The 24,264-nt window shown below is 35.4% G+C and overlaps 1 protein-coding gene across 3 annotated transcripts in view; it reads right to left on the bottom strand.

Annotated features, from left to right (window-relative positions):
• Positions 1 to 24,264, bottom strand: part of LOC150097460 (uncharacterized) — a 244,133-nt gene that overhangs the window by 137,726 nt on the left and 82,143 nt on the right. For 2 of the 3 annotated variants that reach the window (XM_090407276.1, XM_090407277.1), the window contains exon 3: positions 2,913 to 3,110. In XM_090407276.1, the coding sequence (XP_090263402.1) occupies positions 2,913 to 3,110 (198 nt within the window). Of the gene's footprint in view, positions 1 to 2,912; positions 3,111 to 24,264 lie in introns of those variants that run through there. The other variant, XM_090407278.1, reaches the window with a different exon arrangement.

Below are 24,264 nucleotides of genomic sequence, written 5' to 3'. Positions count from 1 at the left end.
TAAAATTTATTTTTTACATGGTGCCAAAACCTTGCTCTAGAGATCAAATGGAATTTTTTCAAGCCACTTCATGCCACCAATTAATGAGGCAGTGGTCTCACTAATTGGTGGCCCCAAACAATGAAATTCATCTCCCACCTAAAGACGATCACAAACATCTATGGCAGGATTTTAACCCACAGCCTGCTGGTCAGAGGGTGGATATGCTAACCACTCAGGCCAGCAAATGTCTGCTGATAATGCAAAATTAAGGAGGGCAATAGTCAATAAAGGTGATCCAGATATCCTGAAGAATGATTTAAATAAATTAGCAGTATGGGCAAAGGATAATGGTTTTCAATTTAATGATCTAAAATGTAAGATAATGCACTTCAAGCTGAGAAGAGATGGTGGACAGATATTTGAAGTTCAGAAGACATATTGCTAAAGTTGGCAAAATAGCTCAATGGATTACTTGGATGTTGAAAAACAAATTGACAAGTAAAGATAGGGAGGTTATTATCCCTCTTTATAAGAGTTTGGCCATATCTTGACTACTGTGCACAGATTTGGTCACCTGGGTTTCTCAGAGATCAGAAAGTGGTGAAAAGGATTTAGAGACAAGTGAATGATCTTGTGAGGTTTATGGAATGCTTCCTATGAGGATAGATTGAAGGTGTATGGATTGCAAAGCTTAGTTAGCAGGTAGAGGAGAGGGAAGTTATTATATATAATTACTTATATATATTTATTAAGTTACTAAAGGGATTCTATAAGATTAACATAAAGGAAATTTTTCAATACATGAGGAGTAGGGGGAAGTTGTGTAAGAGTGTGCAGACTAAGTTCTTTGCTTAGAGGTGGTGAATGAGTGGAATGGATTGCCAAAAATAGCTATAAGTACCCAAATGGTGAATAAATTTAAGGAAAGGCGAATAATATTAAATGTGGGTCTCCAAAGATGAGTCTTTTGACTCCATGGAGATACCTACATAATAATATTAATAATAATAAAAAACAACATGTGTCAATCTCTCAAGGAACAACTATGGCATTCAAAGGAAAAATGTACATGTGAAAGAAAATAGTTATAGACAACAAAATAATTTAATAAGTCAACGATTTTAATTCTTTGGGATATAAATTACAGTATAATTAAGATTTAGACATTTCTAACAAAATTAAAAAATTCAAAGTAAATGACAAAAAAAAAAAAAAAGCAGACTAATGTTATATTATATGGTACCGAATCATGAGAGAATGAGATAAGAAAATAATTAACCAAATATCAAAAATGAGAACAATATAGAATTAAATGGAAAAACATCTAGAATGAATAACACCCAAAAGGATATCCAGGAAGATAACTTACAAACCCAAAGGCTGAAGCAACAGAGACTGACTGATGAAATGCTGAGCCGAGACCAAAACTAGCCACCTGTACTAGATTCACAAAAGCTGGAAGTAGATGTATTTCAAATTTGCCAGTTTCCACATAATCCATAAGAAGTCTTGATTAAAAGAAGCAAATAAAATACTTGAGCAATCATGCTCATAAGTCTGCAGTTTGCCATTATGCTGAATATGCATTGACTTTTCACAACCAAGTAGCATGGCTTATGAGAAAACCAATTAATGCTAGGATAAATGCAGTTCATCCTATCAACACAGTCTGCTGTTCTTCAATTGTATTTTATATCTGGTCAGTATAAGAATAAAATTAAATACCAAAAGGGAGATGAAGATGAAAAAAAAAAATGCCATGAGACTGGCTAGGTCACCTTCAGTTGAAAAGTTCTTATTAAAGGTTCTTTGCATCTGAGATGGAATTTCAACCAAGGTCTTTCCAACCGAAAAATATTGACGGCACTAACAAAGCCACCATCTTTCATTCTTTAAGACAACATATACTTCATTGCTTATGTACATAACTAGAATCTATAAAATAGATTCCAGTTATTAAATATGATATTCATTCTACAATAACGTAATTTCTCTTTGATATATTATGCAATATGCCATTCCCCAAAAAAATTCAAAATATTCATGTTTTGCTAATTGTAGTACTATTGAAGGACATAATAAAATGGACCACATGGATGAAAAAATACATAACAGGTTTTTTTTATTTATTTGGATTTATGGATGAAGCAACTCAGTCTGTTAATTGTTTGTGTTCTTCTGGCAAGTTTGCCTGCTTTTATGGGATGAAAAATTCAAGTTACCAGGAGGAAAATCCTGTCGCCTCTATATGAGACCAGCTAACTAGAGTTCATTTGAAAAGACTTGATAAAGGTTCTTCACATCCTAGACAGGATTCAAATACATGCCAGGTATTTAGGGCAATGGCAGCAAGAAGAAATTAACTTGTACAATAAGCAAAAAAAAAAAAAAAAAAGGAACTAATGCTGCCCATATACTACTATCAAAATTTCTCCATTAAATTTCTCCGTTTACTGGAAACAGAGAACAATTAGTCAGGGAAGTTTAGTACTGATAACACTATGCTACATTCCAAATTACAGAAGCTCTTAACATAGCACCCATGTTATGATTTCAAAAACAGCCATATTACTACAGATAACAGCTACCGCTTTCCTATTTGTCATCCTGATGCATGCTCACATAGCTGATTCTTTCAATAAGTGTGCATATAACAGATCTATATAATAAGCATGGAAGTAGCAGTTGAAGATACACCAACCCTTAATATTTATATATGCATAAAAAAATTTAAATAAAAGAAAAAATAAAATAATGAAATATCTGTAAATTTATCATAAAAATTTAAATAAAAGAAAAAAATAAAATAATGAAACATCTATATATTTATCATAAAAATTTAAATAAAAGAAAAAATAAAATCTATATATTTATCATAAAATTTAAATAAAAGAAAAATAAAATAATAAAATATAAAAATATCAACTAACTGTGAAAAAATACCATCACCACTTAATTGAGTTCCAAGATTACAGCTAGTAGATTTCAAATGTTCCTGAATTTCCTGATGTTTTTCTTGTTCCTCAGGTAACATCCATGATGTAGGAGGTGTAGACTGTTGTGATGGAGGTGGTTGGACTTGATCTACATGACTATCACCTTCTGTTTCTGTATTATTTTCTGATACCCTAGAATAAAAATCTGGAATTTTAAATTTGCATACACAAATATGAATACAAAAACACTTAAGTGTTTTTGAATAAAGCAATAGTCACATCTGATTTAAAAAAATCCATAAAGAGTAAAGCATTCCAGTATTTCAATCTTAAATTATAATATTAAACTCAAAGTTGGAACAGGAAATCAGTCATATAAAGTGTGGTATGGTTAAACTTTATTTTAAGTTAAAATATTAACATGTATATCTGAAAGATGGCTCTGGGTCAAAAAGGTCCTTCAATCCATATATCATCAACCCATTCCTGAACCTTTTATAATGATATCCAAATGGTTTTACAAGCTGAATTGACACTCCTCCTCCTCCTCTTCTCCAGCTATTAAAATTTCAACATTTTATACCTAAGAGGCAGCAAGCCTTTAAGATATAAAATATGGTTAGCACAAAGAAACTTCTAAGGCAATTTTCAAATGAATATAATAGCAATAACTTACAAATAGAAGAATATTTTCAAGTGGTTTGATATCTCCTTTTATTAGTCCTTTTAATTCTGCTGATCAAACAGTATTAATTCAAAATTGTCAGTCCATTATCTAAAGGTAGATACTACAATACCTACAGCAGGATGTAAGTGTACATCTGGATGAAAAAAAAAAAAAAAAAGCTGTGGGTGGAAGGAAAGCTATGCAGCTTTTCAAGGCCTAATAACAAAAATTTATTGAACAGAACCTTGTGAAGATTATGTCTTACACAATTCAATATCAAAGTGATACCAAAAATTGCACATGCCTGTGAAAATACAAGTTGCAAAACTTAATTTGCTTACACTTGGGCAAAGGATTAACCAAAATATAATTTCTTGGTAAGTATAATTTATGTAATTTACATTGCATATGTTCTGTAAGCTATGGCATAGCATTCAAAACTCTCTTTAGAATTTTTAAAGCTACACTTTATTTTTTTATGCTAAAATTGGAGTGGTCAAAGTAGCCACTTTGTCCAGAATATGAAAAGAGAATGAGTAAATGTCAACACTACATCTCATGCCAGAAGTCTGAAGTCCAGGCCTGCAAAGCATGAAGTTGACATCATAAACAGGATCCTGTTGAAGGATAGACACACACACACACACACACACGCACACGCACACCTAGTCCAAAGAAATTGTTGTAACCATAAATTGCTGTCCAAAGAGCTGAAACACCTTGTTCCATCATCCTAATTTAAATCAGAGACAGAGGGCTTAACCATTTCTAAAGTTTTGGAAGATTCTGATTCTAACCAGCTATATTCACAGTATACACTTACGTTTCATGTAATTTGCATGATGTCATCTTTCTAGCATGCAACACTTGGCTTGAACAGTTATCAGATTGTTGTATACTCTGCCTTGTTTGAATTTATTAACACTTCCTGAAGATTAGAGATTAGAATTAGGGCTATTCAAGTAGTCTGAGAGGTTTTCATTTGTGCAGTAATCCAAACTTTGTGAAATGAGAAACTTAGTGTGGTGCTATCAAAGAGTGCCGTGGAGAAAAATTGCAGTCAATTAGCAAAAAACTGTTGAAATATAGAAATAAGAGACTGGACATCATTCCTGTAACCTCTTTCATGTCATCCTACTTAGATAAGCAAGTGTAAACGTATCTTTAAAGCTGTAAGCGTACATCATACTTCATACAATTCGAGGATCAGCATGTTAACTTGCTTTCTGATTACACCATTATCAGATGCAATAATCAGATTTTTGTGGTCAGAAGGAATTTAATCCTTTGAGATTTACAGAATTTTAGCGCAGTATGGTCAAAATCGTACAAGTAAAAACCTGCAACTCAGAGTAAATGTAGAAGACTACTGTCAAAATACTGCTATTTTGCATTCTGACAGTGCTTAATCTCATTTATCTGATGAAATTTGAATAATTCAAGATTTGAAATTCTTCTTTCTAAAATACAGACCTTATCTTCTGAGTGATTGTTACCTTTTGCCTTCTAAAAAGCATTTTTCATACTAAGTCACAGAAGACTACTTAATAAGATGGATTATCAACACTAACATCATTAAAAGCCATAATCAACAGTCTAAACATAAAATTGTCAGAAAAAACGCATCCAATACAAAAACATATTTTGCAATGAATGATTCCACTGGCCAAGAAAAAAAATTTTTTTTTTCTGCTGATTAGGATCTGACACTTGTTTTTTACTAATTTGGGTGTGCTGATTTCAAATATCAAACCCATTTTTCTCTATCACATCAGGTTTTTCCTCTATGGCATTTTCTTTTTGCTAATTTGTAAGTTTTTGATAGTTTTAAGGAGGCAGGACTATTTAGAGGATCAAAAAAATCGATTTTTTAACATTATTTTCTGAAAGTATGTACTTTTAAAAATCTGTTCCTAACTTTTTATCAAGAAATTCGAAAAATTCCCAAAGATATAGCCTATTATTCAAAGCGGTGCGCTTTGAATTGGAATTGATCAGAATCGGAGCGCTCATCACTCTCGTTTGTTAGTAAACGAATAAATGCGTAAGAACCTGCAATGGCACATACTGGAGCTTTGAATGCGAGAGAGGCCGATAACTGACCTAATACATTTAGGTGATGAAAAGTAGACAGTGGCAACTGCCTAAAACAAATGTATGCTATATGCATCATAGCGGACAAAGAACGATCAAAATCAGTCAATCGTTAATCGATCGTGAAAGTATGATGAGCACTTATAACGTTTCAATAAAGTCTCTGGTTTTTTTTGTCTTGTTAATTGCATGTTAGTCGGCAGTGAAGAAAATATATCATGTCTACTACTCGAAATTGTGTCAATAGTGTAGATTCCTTCTGCTACATTTGTGGCAGCTTTACTGTTCCCAGTCAAAGGACAAATATCACTGATTTCGTTAAGAAAGTGTACTTTGCATACATTGACGTAAAAATTGCAGATCAGGACAAGTCATGGGTTCTAAATAAAGTGTGTAAGTCATGTGTAGAAAATTAACGACAGTGGAGCAAGGGAAAAAGCCAAAAATTAGCTTTTTGCATTCCGATTTGTGCGTGAACCGAAAAATCACGCAGATGATTGCTATTTTTGTTTAGTTCAGACTTCTGGTTATAAGAAGAAGAATAAGAAAAAAATTGTGTATCCAAATTTTGACTCAGCAATTCGGCCAGTTGCTCATTCCAATGAAATAGCCGTGCCAATTTATAAAGGACTTCCTTTACTTGAGAATGAGCACGATCGGGATATGCCAGATGTTCTTGAGGAGCAAGACCCGGATGTTGATTTAGACAATGAAAATTTAATGTCTAGTTCTGGACCGCAACGTTTTACTCAAGCAGAATTGAATGACTTAGTAAGAGATTTGGGCCTATCAAAGGAATCATCGGAATTGTTAGCTTCAAGATTAAATGAAAAAAACTTACTGGAGCAAGATACGAAGATAACTTTTTATCGTAGCAGGGAAAGTAATCTTGTACAATATTTTAAACATGAGTGTGGGTTTGTTTACTGTAACAATGTGTCAGGTTTACTAACTGAAATAAGTGTTGTACAATATCATCCAAATTAGTGGCGTTTATTTATCGACAGTTCAAGCAGAAGTCTCAAGTGTGTCTTACTACACAATGGGCATGTATATGGCTCAATTCCTATTGGCTATTCAGTCCACTTAAAGGAAACATATGAGGACATTAAAAAGGTTCTGAAGTTATTAAAATATACAGACGATAACTGGATCATCTGTGTGGATCTTAAAATGGTGAACTTTTTACTTGGCTTTCAAAGAGGATATACAAAGTTTCCGTGTTTTCTATGCTTCTGAGATAGTCGAGCTAGAAACCAACACCGGAGTCAGAAACATTGGCCTCTTAGAATATCCTTAAATGTTGGAGAACAGAACGTTATAAATCAACCTTTAATCGACAGAGAAAAAATCATTTTTCCAAACCTCTACACATCAAACTAGGTCTTATGAAGCAGTATGTTAAAGCTTTAGATTTACAAGGTGACTGTTTCCAATACATGTGAAAAATTTCCACGACTTAGTTATGAAAAAATTAAAGCTGGTGTATTTGATGGACTGCAAATTAGAACTTTAATGAGAGACCCAAATTTCATCAACTCTATGAACGAAATTGAGAAAGAGGCCTGGACTTCGTTTACGATGGTTGCGAATAATTTTCTTGGAAACAAAAAAGCGTGCAATTACAAAGATCTAGTGGAAACAATGCTTGAAAATTTCCAGCGCCTAGGTTGCAACATCAGCATAAAGCTTCATTTACTATACAGTCATCTTGATAGATTTCCCGAGAATTTAGGTGCTGTAAGCGATGAACAAGGCGAAAGATTTCATCAAGACTTAAAAACTATGGAAGATCGGTACCAAGGAAGATGGGATTCTCACATGATGGCTGACTACTGTTGGAGTATTCAAAGGGATTGCCAAAACAGAACACACAGCAGAAATTGCTACAAACAAAAATTTATTCCTGAAACTCATGTGTAAGTAAAATTGTTATTTTTTTTATAAATATTCTTGCAATTTTTAATGAATATTGTTAAGTGGTTATGTATCTAATTATCGGCCTCTCTTGCATTCAAAGCGCCAGTACGTGCCATTGCAGGTTCTTATGCATTTATTCGTTTACTAACAAGCGAGAGCGGCGAGCGCTCCGATTCTGATCTGCGCACCGCTTTGAATAATATGCTATATCTTTGGGAATTTTTCGAATTTCTGGATAAAAAGTTAGGAACAGATTTTTAAAAGTACATACTTTCAGAAAATAATATTAAAAAATCCATTTTTTTGATCCTCTAAATAGTCCTGCCTCCTTAAAACTATCAAAAACTTACAAATTAGCAAAAAGAAAATGCCATAGAGGAAAAACCTGACGTGATAGAGAAAAATGGGTTTGATATTTGAAATCAGTGCACCCATATTAATAAAAAAACAAGTCTCATATAAAAGTCAGCAAAAATTGTGTTGGACTGTGTTATCGTTACATCAAATACACAGCAAATAGTTACAAAAAGTAAGGATGGAATATAAACTTCATTTTTTTTTTTTCATTTCTCCTGCAACTCTGAGGCTAGCAATATGATACATTATTAGGAAACTAAGGAAAAATGTAAACATATGTCAATAGAGTACCGAATTCACAGGTTACAAGTATATGTATAAAGAATCTCTCTCACACACACACACATGTGAGATAGATAATTTGTATTTCATATATACAGGGTGATTATAATTAAAGTTCACATTTTGAAAGGCTGTAACTGGGTAATTACTCAGCAGAATGATTAAATAATTAACATGACGATGTGAACAGCAATGGAATTTTATTTTGCATATAAACCAATGTTCTAAGTTTCCACTAGGATGATACATGGCACTGTAATACAGTAGTGGGTAATTCAAAGCATCACAAAATGTAGGGTACACATGGTGCATTGTGTGGTTACACAACATATGCTCGATATGCTGCCCTCAGTTGTCGGCAACGTGCTTAAATCGCAAAATCACATGCTCAACCACAGAACGTCAAGTTTCACTCGAAATTTGTCAATAAGGCATGTAATGCTGGTCTTGAGGTCCACTAAGTTGGCTATGATCAATGTCTTTAAGATGCCCCCACAGCCAAAAGGCACAGGGGTTCAGATCTGGCAAACTCGCTGGCCATGTTGCACAAAAATGGCAGCTGATGATTCTGTCCTTGGTAAAATGTGTCTGAAGCAACTGCTTTACAGGGGTGGTGATGTGAGAAGAGACACCATCCTGCATAAAAACTGTTGAATCCAGGCATTGATGCTGTTGAAATCACCTGATTGACTGTTAATATCGCTGGACATTAACAGTGCAGGTAATGAGACCAGCAGGACTGAACTCATTAAAATGAAAGGTCTGATAAGGAATTCTGTTGTAAAACCACACCAAACAGTGACTTTGGGGAATGACGCAGAATCTGTCACATGATGTGTGGGTTTGCAGTTGCCCAAATTCTGCAGTTGTGTGTATTCACAGCACCATCCAGATGGAAGTGAGCTTTGTCAGTCCAGAAAATGTTCCATGGCTAGTCGAAGTCCAGTTCAGTCCAAGCAAGAAACTACAGGGTAAACGTTTCTCGTCCACCCTGATCAGGATTAAGCAATTGCTGAATGTGGGAAATCTTGTAAGGATAACAGTACAGAATTTGCCTTACAACTCTATGAACCAAGTTTACGGGTTTGTCTAAAGATCGTGCAATATATCATGTGCTGCTGCTTCCTACGGCATTTGCCATCCTTTCATCCTCTAATGCTGCGACTACTTCCTCCACTGTCTGCTGTTCAATGGCCTCCATCTTCTGCCAAGTTTGACATCTAAAGGACCTGTCTTTTCAAATTTCCGGACATTTCACATAAACTATTTGCAATTATAGGACCCATTTTTATTCCTTTTAATGTTATGAGCTTTTGCAATGCTGTCAAGCTACAGCTGTTATTTTAGTAAAACAACTTTACAAGAAGTGCACAATCCTTCAGTAATGGTGACATTGAGCTTTAACAAGTTCTCTTCTCACAGGCAATGAACTGATGCAATCCGCAGCTATTTGCTTTCATAGAAGCTTCTTTTGAAGTATATATATGGTTGCAGTATTTTGCTGCACACAAGAGTATCATATGTAATTTACGTGTACTGCAGCACCATGTATTGCCCTAGTAGCAACTTTTAGAACTAACATTATTTTTGCACAAAATAAAATTCCATTGCTGTACGCATCATCATGTTAAATATTAAATCATTCTGCTGAGTAGTTACCCAGTTACAGCCTTTCGAAATGTGAACTTTAATATAATCACCCTGTAGATAAAGTATATAGATAATGAAAGAAAATATTAAAAAATACAAATGAACAAACACTAATACAAAATCACCGATTATCTTTCTCTCTCACACACACTATTAATACATAATTTGCAGAAAGATTCTTAACATTCTCAGTACTAACTTTTGAACTGAAAAGGACGATATGAAGGATTTTTGTGCTGTTCCAAAGGATCCAGTAGGTCTTTTTTTTTTTTTTTTTTTTTTTTTTTTTTTTTTTTTTTTTTAAATACTTGAACTAGAATCCATTGTAATAATACAAAAATCTTCAATACCACTCTTTCAATATGGGATTCTATTCTAAGAATGTTACAAAGTCCTCTGCAAAACTTTGCATCATGGAATTTGTACTTTTATTTTTTTCCCTTTCATATTTTACATGTTTTTAACACACAGAGTGTCTTTGTAGTGCAACTAAAAGGACTAAACAATGCACCACTTGATCAAGAAAGACCCGAGTTTGATTTTGTCATGACAAGAGGAATTATATGGCCTGATTTTCAATTGAAGATGAGTTAAATGATCACGTGAAAGTAGATAAGGATTTTTCTTCTTAAAACTTGAGTTCCTTCTGCATATAGGCAAATTAGTCAGAAAGTGCATGCAGATAATAAATAAAAATACTATCTGTAGGTGAGGAATGGTGGTGGCGATGGGGATTGAGAATTCACTTGCAATGAGTCCTGGGACTCCATGGAGGTGTCATATAATAATAACTCCATTTTTTGGTATACATGTATGCACATATAAATGAAGATATTTTCCACCCTATATAACTTTTTTTTACATTTACTTGTAACTTGTGTACTTTGCACTGCACTGACTGTTTAAATTGTTCCGTGGCTTCCTACTAGCATCAAATCACTGTCCTCAGAGTAGTAAAACAAATGCACTTAATAACAATGTTTTCAATCCATTCTTATTTCACATAACTATCAATTTGCCTTATGTTAATAGCAAATGGACTGTTACATTAAGCCATCACAAAACATCCCTCACATAATTTATGTGCTGAGTCAGGTCGATATATTAGGCTGCAGGAATAACACGTTGCTTTTTTCTTTAGAAAAGCAATGAAACTACAGCTGAAAAATAATACCAAACTTTCTACATCTCCCTTTTCTAAATATAATAAAAAAATTAAGCTTTTTTTTTCTTTTTTTTTTTAAACTTAACCTTGTATGCTTCCTAAGAAATACTTCCCATGAGACACCTTTCCAACATCTTTCTCTAAATCCAGAGTAATTTAATAATAAGGCGGTACACCTTTTGGCAACTCCTGTAGGTAAATAGGACCTCTCCTATTGCCTTAGTATCTCCACGTTTGGGTCTGTCTCCCACTGACAAGACCTCAATAAAGGTTGAAACCGGTCTGGGTAGTGGCCCTTTCCTTAATGCATAGCAGTATACATGTCCACAAGGAGATGTGCTTTGCATTATGGGAGATACTGAGACAAGGAGTGATGAGAGCTTGGTCCACCTTTGCTCGGAGTTGCCTAGTGTTGCACTACTTTACCTCAGTCCTGAAGATATTTTCAGGTGTAAACTTTGTTTGCTTACACTTGGATAAAGGATTAAACTAAATTTATTATAGACACTTAACCTAAGAAACAGATTACTATAAATACAAACTGCCAAAAGTTTGTTAGATTCCCTACATAAATATATGTATCTTAGTTCCAAATCATGATGTTTTTTTCTATCTTCAGTCTAGAAAACCACACCTACTCATCCTAATAAACTCATTCAACTTCAGCATCTTTCCCTACATGGAATCTTTTCTGTGTGTTGAGGCTTAAGTGCTGTGAGGACACCATGTTGGAGGTTTAATGGAGCAGTGCTGTAAATATTCCATTAAACCTCTGACATGACAGAATCTTTTCACCTCAAAATGTGAATGTACATAAATTCATTCTGATGATAGAAAACTTAAAACTTAGAATTGGTCAGAAAGATTTTTAGCCAAAGACGATAAGAAAGAGGACATTCTATCAAATTCATTTCCTGTCTCATTCTCCAAATGAACTTTCCATTCTGAACTTTTGATCTGAAGAAGACAAGTGATTGCATAGATAGATAAATCTTATGGATAAGAGAACTAATATTATGGGTGATTTCAACTATGAGGATATCAAACTGGAAAGAGAAGAAAATATTTAAATTAAAAGAAAAATAATGTATAGAAATAGTCAGAGATAACTATCTTCAGCAACATGTAGTGGAAAGGAATTGCAGTACAAGAACATTTGATCTGGTTGAGTGATTGATTTGCTGTTTTTGCACCATAAAGCTGCATACTGCAGCATGTCATTGGTTATAGCAGTGAACAGGGTATTAATAAATACCCTGTTCACTGGGTATTTATTAATACCCTGTGTAATTGATCAATTCAGTAATTGATCTCCTTATAGTTATAAGGAGATCAATTACTGAATAAGCTAAAATGCATGCACAAAGTGTTAAGTATCTGCATATTAAAGATATTAATAAATAGTTATAAGAAGATGAATGAGTAAATAAAATATATGTACAAGGTTTAGTATCTACGTATAAACAAATTTATAATCAAATGTGCTTGAATAAATTAATTCTTTATAAAATTTTAAAATGTTATACAATCTGATGAGTCTGAAAACATGTGCCTGAGTGTACAGTACTTAGCCAGATAAGTAAAAACGTCATTTCTCTCTCTCTCATGTGCCAGTAGGCAGATGGAGTACCGGCCTTCCATCAGAATACGACTAATAGCCAGACCGGTGTTGCATTTGTCACATGTAGGTGGGTCATCAACCCTCAGTAAATAAGAATGTGTAAGATGACTGTGACCTATGCAGAGCCTAGCAAGAACGACTTTCTCTCTTCTCTTTCTACATTTACTAGAATGCAAATGCTTAATTTCAGGCTTAATGTTTGTTTGTCAATGCTTCCTGCCATGATGACTGCCATTGAGCAATTAGCTTTGATCTTATAAAATGTCTGTAGTTTGTATATGGTACTGTCAAGCAGTGCATGGAGAAAGTATGAGCTGATCTAGAAGCTGCATCTGCAGTCTCATTTCCCTTAATTCCTATGTGGCTGGGAATCAAGCACAACCAAACATCAAAATTAAGGGTTTTCATTTGGCACAACAGGTGTAACACCTCACAAAGCACTGGATGTGGATTATACAAAGGAGAGGAGATAGCCTGTAAAGAGGTCATTGAGCATGTACAAATTATACACTTTCGGTCGTGGTTTTCTTTAATATACACAAGTGCAAGCTGAATGGCATGCAACTCTGCTGTATAATTACTGCAATCAGGTGGGATGTGGTTGGAGATAGTAATGTCAGGAACACAGCAGCACAGCCAACACAGGTATCAGTTCTTGAGCCATCAGTATACATGGGTAGGAAATCAGAGTGGGCTGCTCTGTGTGCATTAAACAATTGCAGGTAGAAAGATGGAGTATGAGACTTCTGTAGTTGACAAAGTGAGAGGTTGCAGGATGGGGTGCAAGCCTACGATAGAAGAACGCTGTTTTGTTTGCAGGTAATGTTGTCAATATTCATGCCAATAGCTTGCATAGTCTCTTTAACTTACATATCAAAATACAAATGGCAGTCTGAGATGTGATACTGATCTTGCAGCATAGAGAGAAGAGACTGGTCCATGTAGGAGGATCTAAAGGACTATCTTTAGGGCATAATTAAGAGACAAATATTTCTGTCTAAGTGATAGTGTGTTCATTTGATACATAAAGACTTTGAATGGGTGATGTGTGAAAAGCAATAGTAGCTATTCAGATACCCTGATGATGGATAGGGCCATACCACTGGAGCATGCTTTCCCTTGCAGAACTATAAACCTGGGATCCATAATCAAGCTTTGAATATACAAGTGTGCAATAAACGATAAATGCAGAGCAAGGATCATTGATCAGCCCCTCTGTAGAGAACAGAGTGTGGAGAATATTCAATGCATTTTTTTTTCACTTATCCCAAAGATGATGAATGTGTGTAAAGAATGTTAGCTTCCTGTCAAAGATGAATCCCAAGAACCTCAGGTGCTACTGAGATAATGGTTTGTCCCATTCTTAAATTAGGATTGGGGTGAAGAGAGCATTTCCAGCAGAAGTGTACACAGACAGTTTTTTCTGCAAAGAACCTGAATTCATAACAAAGAGCCCATGAATATGCGTAAAGAATGTTAGATCATGAAGAGACATGATCAATTGCTTGTTGAAGTTGACTTTCAATGACTCTCATATTGCAGGAGTGACAGTAAATTGTTATGTCATCGACATAAAGGCAACTACTGCATACTGTGGGAGGAGGCTGTTGAGTAATTGAGTTCACTTTAATAGCAAAGATGGTTACACTTAAGACAGAGCCTTGGGGAACTCTTTCTTGATGATATGGCTGAGATAACGTGCTTACCACTTGGACTTGAAAGACCTGGCTGGATAGAAAGTTCTTAATAAAAACAGCTTAGACCACTTTTAAACAGGTCTTTTAATATGCCATATCTCCAGGCTGTGTCATAAGCTTTTTTTCATGTTGAAGAACACTGAAACCACATGTTATCATCTCAGAAAATCGTCTCATACATGTTTCTAAACAGACCAAGTGGTCTAAAGTTGATCAGTATCTATATCTACAAAAGTTACATTGCATGATGGAAAGAAGTTAGTTGCTCTCTAAATACCAGAGAAGCCTTGCATTTACTATTTTTCCAAGACCTTGCAAAGACAGCTAGCCAGAGCAACTGGACGATAATTGTTACCTGTGTTGGATCCTTGCCTAGCTTTGGATAGCAATGAAAATTAACTTATGCCAAGAGGCTGTTAACTCTGCTTCTATAAATATTCTGTTGTGCAGTAAGAAGTATAGTAAGTGAATCTGGTAAAAGTATGAAAACATGTTATAAATGAATTGACATAATGTCTCTAACTGGTGAGTGATCATGCAGCCTTGATCTGGGAGGTGACAATGAATGTAGGAACTGACTAAGAAGGGACATATGTGGAATAATAAGACGGGCAATTATAATAAACTGTGAAGACAGCTTGAAACAATGCCATAATGAGAGAGAAGTCGGCAAAGTATGGGAAGTAGTTAAAGGATATTTGAAGGAAGCAATATTTAACTGTATCCCAAGAACTAGAACTGTATTTTAAAAAAATAATAATAAGAAGAAAATGTTGCAGATCTAACATTGTTACCTCAAGGGCACTTTAGTGAGTATGGGCATGGCAAACCCAAGGTACCTGATGTTGGGCCATGCCTTACTTCACGTAATATACATCTGTTATATTATCTGTAAACTGGTCACTCCCCTTTTTCTTTTCTCGCCTTTCTTTTCTTCTTGCTCCCCCCCCCCCCCAATGCTATTAGAGTATTCAAGGGCTAGGGGTGAATCTTTCCTATTTTGCTATTTCATCTCTTCTCATGTGGAAAGGGCCACTGCAACCCTGCCACTTTCTTCTTGCAGTGACTTCACTCCAAACTGCTAATATGGTTGTGCCTTATAATGCATTTCATGCTGCATCGGTTGTCACGCAGAATAATCAGAGCCGTGTTCAGGGATTAGGAAGAGGGTCCTGTTTGAGAAGTATATTACAGTCTCCATCAAAAATCAGTGATATTGTGAATTAGCAACACAGAAGAGATAAGATTAATCTTAGAAGAGAATTTTACATTGGCACGTGGAATGTTCGAGGTCTACAGATCGGCACTCTCGAGATTTTAAAAAGATGGATAGGTATAAGATTGACATCCTGGGAATTATAGAGGCCAGATGGAATGGAGAAGGTCACTTCAAAAGACAGAATGGTAAGCTAGTTATTTACTCAGGTGGTGACTCAAAATATCTTGGGGAAGCTGTGATATTGAAGACAGCTCAGGCAAGAAGGCTTCTTACATTGGTAGACTAAAGGCTCAGCCTACCGATGTATCAATCGTGGTAGTTTATGAACTCCACACAGATAGACCTGAAGAAGAGAGTGAGGAATTCTATGAAAACTTACAAACCGTTTTGGACTGCCTACCAAGGAGAGACATGCTTTACATCTTAGGGGACTTAAATGCAAAAGTGAGAAAGAGTATGAAAGTTAGGCCGGAGTGTGGCATGTTTGGTCTAGGTGAATGCAACACTCATGGTGAAAGACTGTTGGAATTTGCCCATGCTAGATCAGTTATTACCAATACCTGCTTCCAGAAACACCCATGACAGATCTTGGATATCTAACATTGATGGGTCAAGGCACCAGACTGATTACATCCTGGCTCTCCAGCAGTGGAAGACAAGCATCTGACGTGCACACTTGTCCTGGAGTTGAGTTGTGGTACAGACCATCAGCTAGTAAGAGTCAAAGTAAGACTGAAAACTTCCAAGTCAGGCACATTCCATTAGACTGGATGTTAAAGTAATTCCTAGTAGATTCACAGAAGAAACGTCAACTCGGTTGGATGATTTTCTGGAGAAAAATGAAGGGAACTCACCAGAAATGCTTTGGGAAGGAATCAAGGTAATAATACAGGATACAGCCAAGAAGTATCTCGGCCCAATAAGAATACCAAGAGATCCATGGATGTCAGATTCAACATGGGAACTAATCAAAAGAAGGTGGTTGGAAAAACAAAGAGACACAGGGACTGAAGAATATAACAGATTACATAGAGAAGTCAGAAGAGCCATCAAGCAGGACAAGAGATAGAGTTCCAGATGACGAGGCTCAATTATAAAAGGATGTTTTATTTAGTTCATGACTTAAAGCAAAATTTTAAGTCCAAATTGAATGTCATCAAAGACAGGAATGGAGCATTACTAACAGAAGAAATGGAAATTAAAAACTGATGGAAAGAATACTGTGAGGAATTGTACAATAGAGTAGATAAAGAAAATGTGGAGGAGCCCTCTCACCAGGAAAATTTTGATTTGGAACCTCCTCCACTTAGGCATGAAGTTGAAAGAGCAGTTAAGCAGCTTAACAGCAATAAGGCACCAGGTGCATATGAAATCCCAGCAGCATTAATTAAGGCCACAGAGGATAGAGGTATAAGAGTGTCTCATAGATTGATTACAAGGACATTGGAGATAGGATTATGGCCTAGAGACTGGAAGAAGTCTGTTTTCATACCACTACATAAGAAAGGAAATATTAAAGCGTGCAACAACTATAGAACTATTAGTTTAGTATCTCATGCAAGCAAAATTTTATTGAAGATCATACTAAATAGGATTGAGGCCAAAGTTGAGGCAGATATGCCCGAGGAACAAGCAGCTTTTAGGAAAGGTATGGACACCAGAAATCAGATCCTTTGTCTTAAACCAGGAGTGTCAAACTCAATTGGACTGCAAAAAATTTTCGACTCAAAAAAACCAGCTGCACTAATTAGAATCGAAGGGAAGTGAAAAAATGAGTATAAATAAATTGGAAAATTAATTACAAAAATTGTATTTATTCTAAGCCATTACAAGACATAAAATAATAGTATAATGATTATGACAACTCAAAAAATATAATATAAAGAATATATTTTTATTATATTAATATTTACAATAGATAGCATTTAATCCAAATTAAACCAAAATTAAATTTTATTTGAATAAATCAAATATTTTATATATTTATACATTCTAAAAAGGGTATAAACTCTCATTAATAACCATCACAAAAATTTACACAGCCTCCTGTTAGTTTGAAATTTTTTGTGTTTGTGTTGAAATAAAATACTTATATATTATATAATATATATATACAGGGTGTTCGGGATAAATTTGACATATTTATAATTAATTATATTTTTCCGTAAGTTACATGTATTAACATACACTTCTCTTCATTTAAAAGTTTGGACCCTTCTTCATTCATATACAAGATGTCAGAAAGGATGGATAGCTGGAACCCACCTGAATCATGGAAGAGAATAACTTGTATCATGATGATTCGTGCCCGCCATCAAAATAAGGATATTACGACTGCTGCCCAATGCTCCCTGAATATAGTAAAAACAATCAGGCATGAACTAGAGACTTGCAATGGTGACTACGAGGATGTAGCAAGAAGAAAGATCCCTAGCAGACGATCTGATTGCGTTCGTACAGCAGAATTCCTCGCAAATCTGCAGGAACAGGTGTTGAAGAACCCTGGCATTGGAATTCGGGCTTTGTTCGTGGAGTTGCTAACTGTAGTCAAGCCCTGGATAACAAGGGTAGGCCGTATGTATGGCAGCAGGATTCGGCCCCTTGCCACACCTCTGGGAAAAGTCAAAAATGGTTGTCTGAAAATTTCTACGACTTCACCAGTCCAAATGTTTGGCCTCCAAACTCCCCAGACCTTAACCCCATGGATTATTTTGTATGGGGCGCAGTTGAAAAAGACACCAATCGCACTTCCAGTAATACAAAAGCCCAGTTAATGGATAAAATTAAAACAGTTTTTGCGGCCCTTCCCAGGGAGACTGTAGCATCAGCTTGTTCGAGGTTCCGAAGCAGAATTGAAGCTGTGATCGATGCTAATGGTGGTTATTTTGAGTAAATCTTGTTGATAGTATTGTAATTAACTCTGCCTGTAATGTTTTTTTGTCAATTCATTAAATTTAATAGATACAAAGAAGATTTTCTTTTTCCTTACGAAACTGTCAAATTTATCCCGAACACCCTGTATATATATATTATATAATATATGTAGAAAGTATTTTTACCTTGGGTAAAAATACCCCAAGGTAAAAATACTTTCTACATTTATATCTCCTCCAGAGATTTTTATTTAATAAGGTTAAAACACCTTATGGTAACTTGTTCTGGCAAAATACTTACAAGCTCTGTATTACTAAATCTTGGTATTTCTAAGCCTAGCTCCCACTGACGAGACCACAATAAAGGTCGAAACCGGTCTGGGTAGTGGCCCCTTGCCTTTAATACAAAACATCATACATCCCCTTTTTGGAGATGTGTTTTGGCATTAAGGGTAAATATTAAGATTAGTGATCGGAGCTTGTTCCACCTTTGCCACGAGTTGCCCTGGTCCTGCACTACCTGTGGGATCAGTCAGACTTGCATCAATTGCAGGCGCAAACTTGACTTTTAGTCTGTTTGCTTACTTGGGAAATGGAGTAAAACCAGGTTTAAAATTGCTTGGTATCTTTAATATATAATATATATATATATATTATTTTGTAATAATATATATATATATATATATATATATTATTATTATTATTACAAAAACCTCCATGGAGTCAAAGACTCATCGTGGGAGGTCCACTGTTATATACACAGTTTATCATACTGTGCCTTAACACGTTGACTGCCGTAATGTTAAAAAATTTTTTGATCCCCAGGCCAACTTCTTTTTGTTTTACAATTTGCTTAAAGTAACATAAAATAATCATATTTTATGATTTTTTATTTATTTCATGCAGCTAAATAGATTTTTTAAGTGCGAATCACGTGTGCACCGCGCGGCCTGAGAAGAATTTTTTTACTGCTGGGCCGAGCGGTGCACACGTGATTCGCACTTCACACAAGGTCAAACTTGGATATATATGACGCTTACGAACAGTTATATGTGTTGAGTGTTTTGTCCGGTGGAATAAATTTGTTATAGTGATAAATATTGTTATAAATTGCCCTAATATGGGAGACTACGAAAAAGAGCAACGTCATTTAGAAGCCTTGATAAATGAAGTTCTATCTGATGACGAACCATATGAATATTCTACGGAAAGTTACTACGGAAGTGATCTTAGTTCTGTGTCTTCAGATTCTGATTCTCTCATTGCTAGGAAGAGAATAAAAGTATCTACAACTGGTAATACCGAAGTTTTCGCTCCTAGTACATCTCAGTTTACTGCTGCTCATTCTGTAGACCAAACAATTGATGATGTTATAAGAAATTCCTCAGATGAAATACTTGGAAATGTGAATTCAACCGACCTACAATGGAATGAAATTACAGGTGATAAACTAAAACATTTTCAGTTTGTGGATAATAATTTTGGAATAAAACAAAATGTTATTGAAGAAATGCATGATAAACAGCCTGTAGACTTCTTTTTTATGTTTGTTGATGAAGGACTGCTGGACCTAATGGTGCAAGAAACTAACAGATACGCTCTTCAAAAACTCAGTAAGAGAAGTTTACCAAAAGCAAGGATAAGAAAGTGGAAAAACACAAATCCCAATGAAATGAAGATATTTTTGGGTCTGCAAATTTGGTTCGGTTTAGTGCAGATGCCAAAATTAGAGTGTTATTGGTCGAATAACATCCTCTATTCTACAGAAATCAAACAAGTTATGTCAAGGAATCGGTTCGATCTTCTTCTCAGTAACTGGCACTTCACAGACAACGAGGGTGGAAATACTTCTGAAAGACTTTATAAAATTACACCTCTCATAAATCATATAAGAAAAAATTTCCAGAAAATAATGACGCCTTCGAGTAATATTTGCGTTGATGAAACTTTAGTTCCTTTCCGAGGTCGTATTGCCTTTCGACAGTACATCAAGAATAAACGACACAAATTTGGCATAAAACTATTCAAATTGTGTATTGAAGATGGATATACAGGGTGTTCGGGATAAATTTGACAGTTTCGTAAGGAAAAAGAAAATCTTCTTTGTATCTATTAAATTTAATGAATTGACAAAAAAACATTACAGGCAGAGTTAATTACAAAACTATCAACAAGATTTACTCAAAATAACCACCATTAGCATCGATCACAGCTTCGATTCTGCTTCGGAACCTCGAACAAGCTGATGCTACAGTCTCCCTGGGAAGGGCCGCAAAAACTGTTTTAATTTTATCCATTAACTGGGCTTTTGTATTACTGGAAGTGCGATTGGTGTCTTTTTCAACTGCGCCCCATACAAAATAATCCATGGGGTTAAGGTCTGGGGAGTTTGGAGGCCAAACATTTGGACTGGTGAAGTCGTAGAAATTTTCAGACAACCATTTTTGACTTTTCCCAGAGGTGTGGCAAGGGGCCGAATCCTGCTGCCATACATACGGCCTACCATTGGCTACCCTTGTTATCCAGGGCTTGACTACAGTTAGCAACTCCACGAACAAAGCCCGAATTCCAATGCCAGGGTTCTTCAACACCTGTTCCTGCAGATTTGCGAGGAATTCTGCTGTACGAACGCAATCAGATCGTCTGCTAGGGATCTTTCTTCTTGCTACATCCTCGTAGTCACCATTGCAAGTCTCTAGTTCATGCCTGATTGTTTTTACTGTATTCAGGGAGCATTGGGCAGCAGTCGTAATATCCTTATTTTGATGGCGGGCACGAATCATCATGATACAAGTTATTCTCTTCCATGATTCAGGTGGGTTCCAGCTATCCATCCTTTCTGACATCTTGTATGTGAATGAAGAAGGGTCCAAACTTTTAAATGAAGAGAAGTGTGTGTTAATACATGTAACTTACGGAAAAATATAATTAATTATAAATATGTCAAATTTATCCCGAACACCCTGTACATATGATTTCAAGATATACTGCGGCGCAGAAAAGACCAATGCTACTAATAGTGTTCCAACTTCAATTGTTATGGGACTTTGTGAGAATCTTCTTGACCATGGACGCACAATATTTGTAGATAATTATTATACCAGTATTGAATTAGCGCACAAACTTTTGAATAGACAAACACACCTTGTAGGCACTTTGAGAAAAAATCGAAAGGGAATTCCACAGGATGTTACCCAGAAGAAATTGAAAAAGGGTGAAATAATTGGTAAAGAAAGTGACACAGGGGTGGTGGTAATAAAATGGTGCGATAAACGTGAAGTGCTTATGTTATCAACAAAACACACAAACAAAATGAAATCCCTTACAGCAAGAAATGGTAATGAAGTGCAAAAGCCGGAAGCTATTATGGACTATAACAAAAGCAAAAGTTTTATTGATCTATCTGATCAGATAAAAGCCTATGCTTCTTGTCTTCGAAGAAGTGTGAAATGGTATCGAAAACTCGCAGTTGAAATTCTTTTAGGTTCTGCTGTGGTGAACGCTTTTATAGTATATAAGCGAGTTACTGATAAAAACATTAGCATCACAGAATTTAGAGAAAAAATCGCAAAAAAGTTATTAGGAATTACACCAAAGGAAAATAATGTCGCTTCGACTTCAGACAAGGAAAAACATATTTTAGAAGAGGTTGGTACCAGTAATAGGAGAAGATGTACATCTTGCTACAAAAAGTTAACCGAAGAACATAATAGAAAATATGCAACATCTAAGGCGACACAAACACGGTGGAAATGTGTTCAGTGCAAAAACTTTTACTGTGTTCGTTGTTTTACTATTGTGCATAACTGTAGTTTGTAATTGTTAATAATAATTTCACCTAATTATTTTTTTCATATCAATTTGTCTATTATTTGACATTTTTTTGTTTATTAGTTTTTCAATTGTTTAGAAGAAAAATTTATGATTTGTAACATTTCTAATGACATATATTATAAATAAATATTTAGCACCATTGTTATTGTTTTATTCAACATTAGAAATTGGCCTAAATCAGGTAAAAATAAAACCCCTATAATAGGTCATGTAGTTGAAATTCTACTGTGCTAACCATATAAACCTGTTTACCAGGCCCCACATTTCCATTACCCATAAGCATTTCATTTAGATACGAATCACGGGTGAACTACACGGCCTGAAAGAAAAATCTTTATGCGAATCAAATATGATTCACGCAACGCATTGAACAAATGTAGTGTGAATCGTATTTGATTCATACGGCGGTCAACGTGTTAAATATATTCACTGTCTCTGCACACACCACACTCTTGGGCAAAGCATTCCAATCACTCACCACTCTCCATGCAAAAAACCTGCTCCTCACTCCCTTGCTCACACCCTCCTTATACAGCTTCCAGGAATGACCTCTTGTTCTCCTGCTATCCTCACCCATTCTGTGCAAAACCTCCCCGACGTTAATCTGGTAATAACCACTCAACAGCTTATATGTCTCAATCATATCCCCCCCCCCCTCCTTCTATCCACCAATTTCTGCAAATTGCATTTTGTCAATCTGTCTTCATACTCTACATTCCAGAGACCAGAAACCACCTTAGTCAATCGCCTCTGAACTTTTTCCAATGCAATTTCATCTTTTTGAAAACCAGGTGACCAGATCTGTGCACAGTAATCCATATGTGGCCTGATCAAAGCCTTATACAAAGGAACCATAACATCCTTACTTCTACAAGTCAATGTCCTCCGCATCATTCCCATTATCCGCTGTGTTGTCTTCACTATTTTAGCAACATGTCCCCGAAATTTTAGGTCCTTGTCTACAATCACTCCCAGATCTCTCATTTCCTCTACCTCTTCCAAGATATTCACACCGATTGTGTACTTTATATCCCATCTCTGCTTCCCAAATTTCAAAACCTTACACTTTGAGACAATGAATTGATATCCCCACTTATTTACCCATTCAGACAGTGTATTCAAGTCCTCTTGCAAAGCTACAGCATCCACACTACTCCTGATAGCTCTACCCAACTTTGCATCATCTGCAAACAACTGCACATCACCATTCAGACCTCTCCAGATATCATTTACATACAAATTAAACAGCAATGGATCCAAAACAGACCCTTGAGGTACACCACTAGTAACTTTCCTCTTCTGCGATATCGCTCCTCCATAGACAACTCGCTGATACCTATCAGACAACCAATCTCCAATCCAGTGAACCAATCTGCTGTTCAGCCCCATCCGTTCCAATTTAATTACCAGCTTGTCATGTGGCAATTTATCAAACGCCTTTGCAAAATCTAAATATACCACTGTATATGCAATACCCTTATCCAATGCATTTGTCACTTTATTATAAAAAGTAAGCAGGTTGCTAAAGCATGATTTTCCTTTATATAGATAGATTTTTTTTTGGGAGGGGGATATATTTTGGGGAATTTTTTAAATGTTACTGAAAATATTTTGGGGAAAAATTATAATATTTTGTGGTTCAAATATATATACACACACACACACATACTTGCATAATATAATTATAGTAATTTAATTTCAGTTTTTCCCTACACTTGACAACATTTATTATTAACCAGCCTGCCAAAATTTGGACTCAAAGATTGTGAACATACGTTATGGCAGAAAGGTTGGCTTCATTGATTTTGATCTGTGGGCTGTTTTGTTACCTTTCATACATGAGAATAATTGTTCACATAAATAGGTGCTTCCAAAATATCATAGAATATTTGCTGCAAACTTTTTTATTTCCAGATATTTTTGACCTAAATAACTGTATATTTTTGACACACCAACTTCTTGGTATT

The sequence above is a fragment of the Typopeltis vanoorti genome, chromosome 17 (genome assembly GCF_054136105.1).
Source record: "Typopeltis vanoorti isolate ZY-2024b chromosome 17, IOZ_Tvanoo_1.0, whole genome shotgun sequence".
NCBI lineage: Eukaryota > Metazoa > Arthropoda > Arachnida > Uropygi > Thelyphonidae > Typopeltis > Typopeltis vanoorti.
This window is presented reverse-complemented; position numbering and strand designations above follow the sequence as displayed.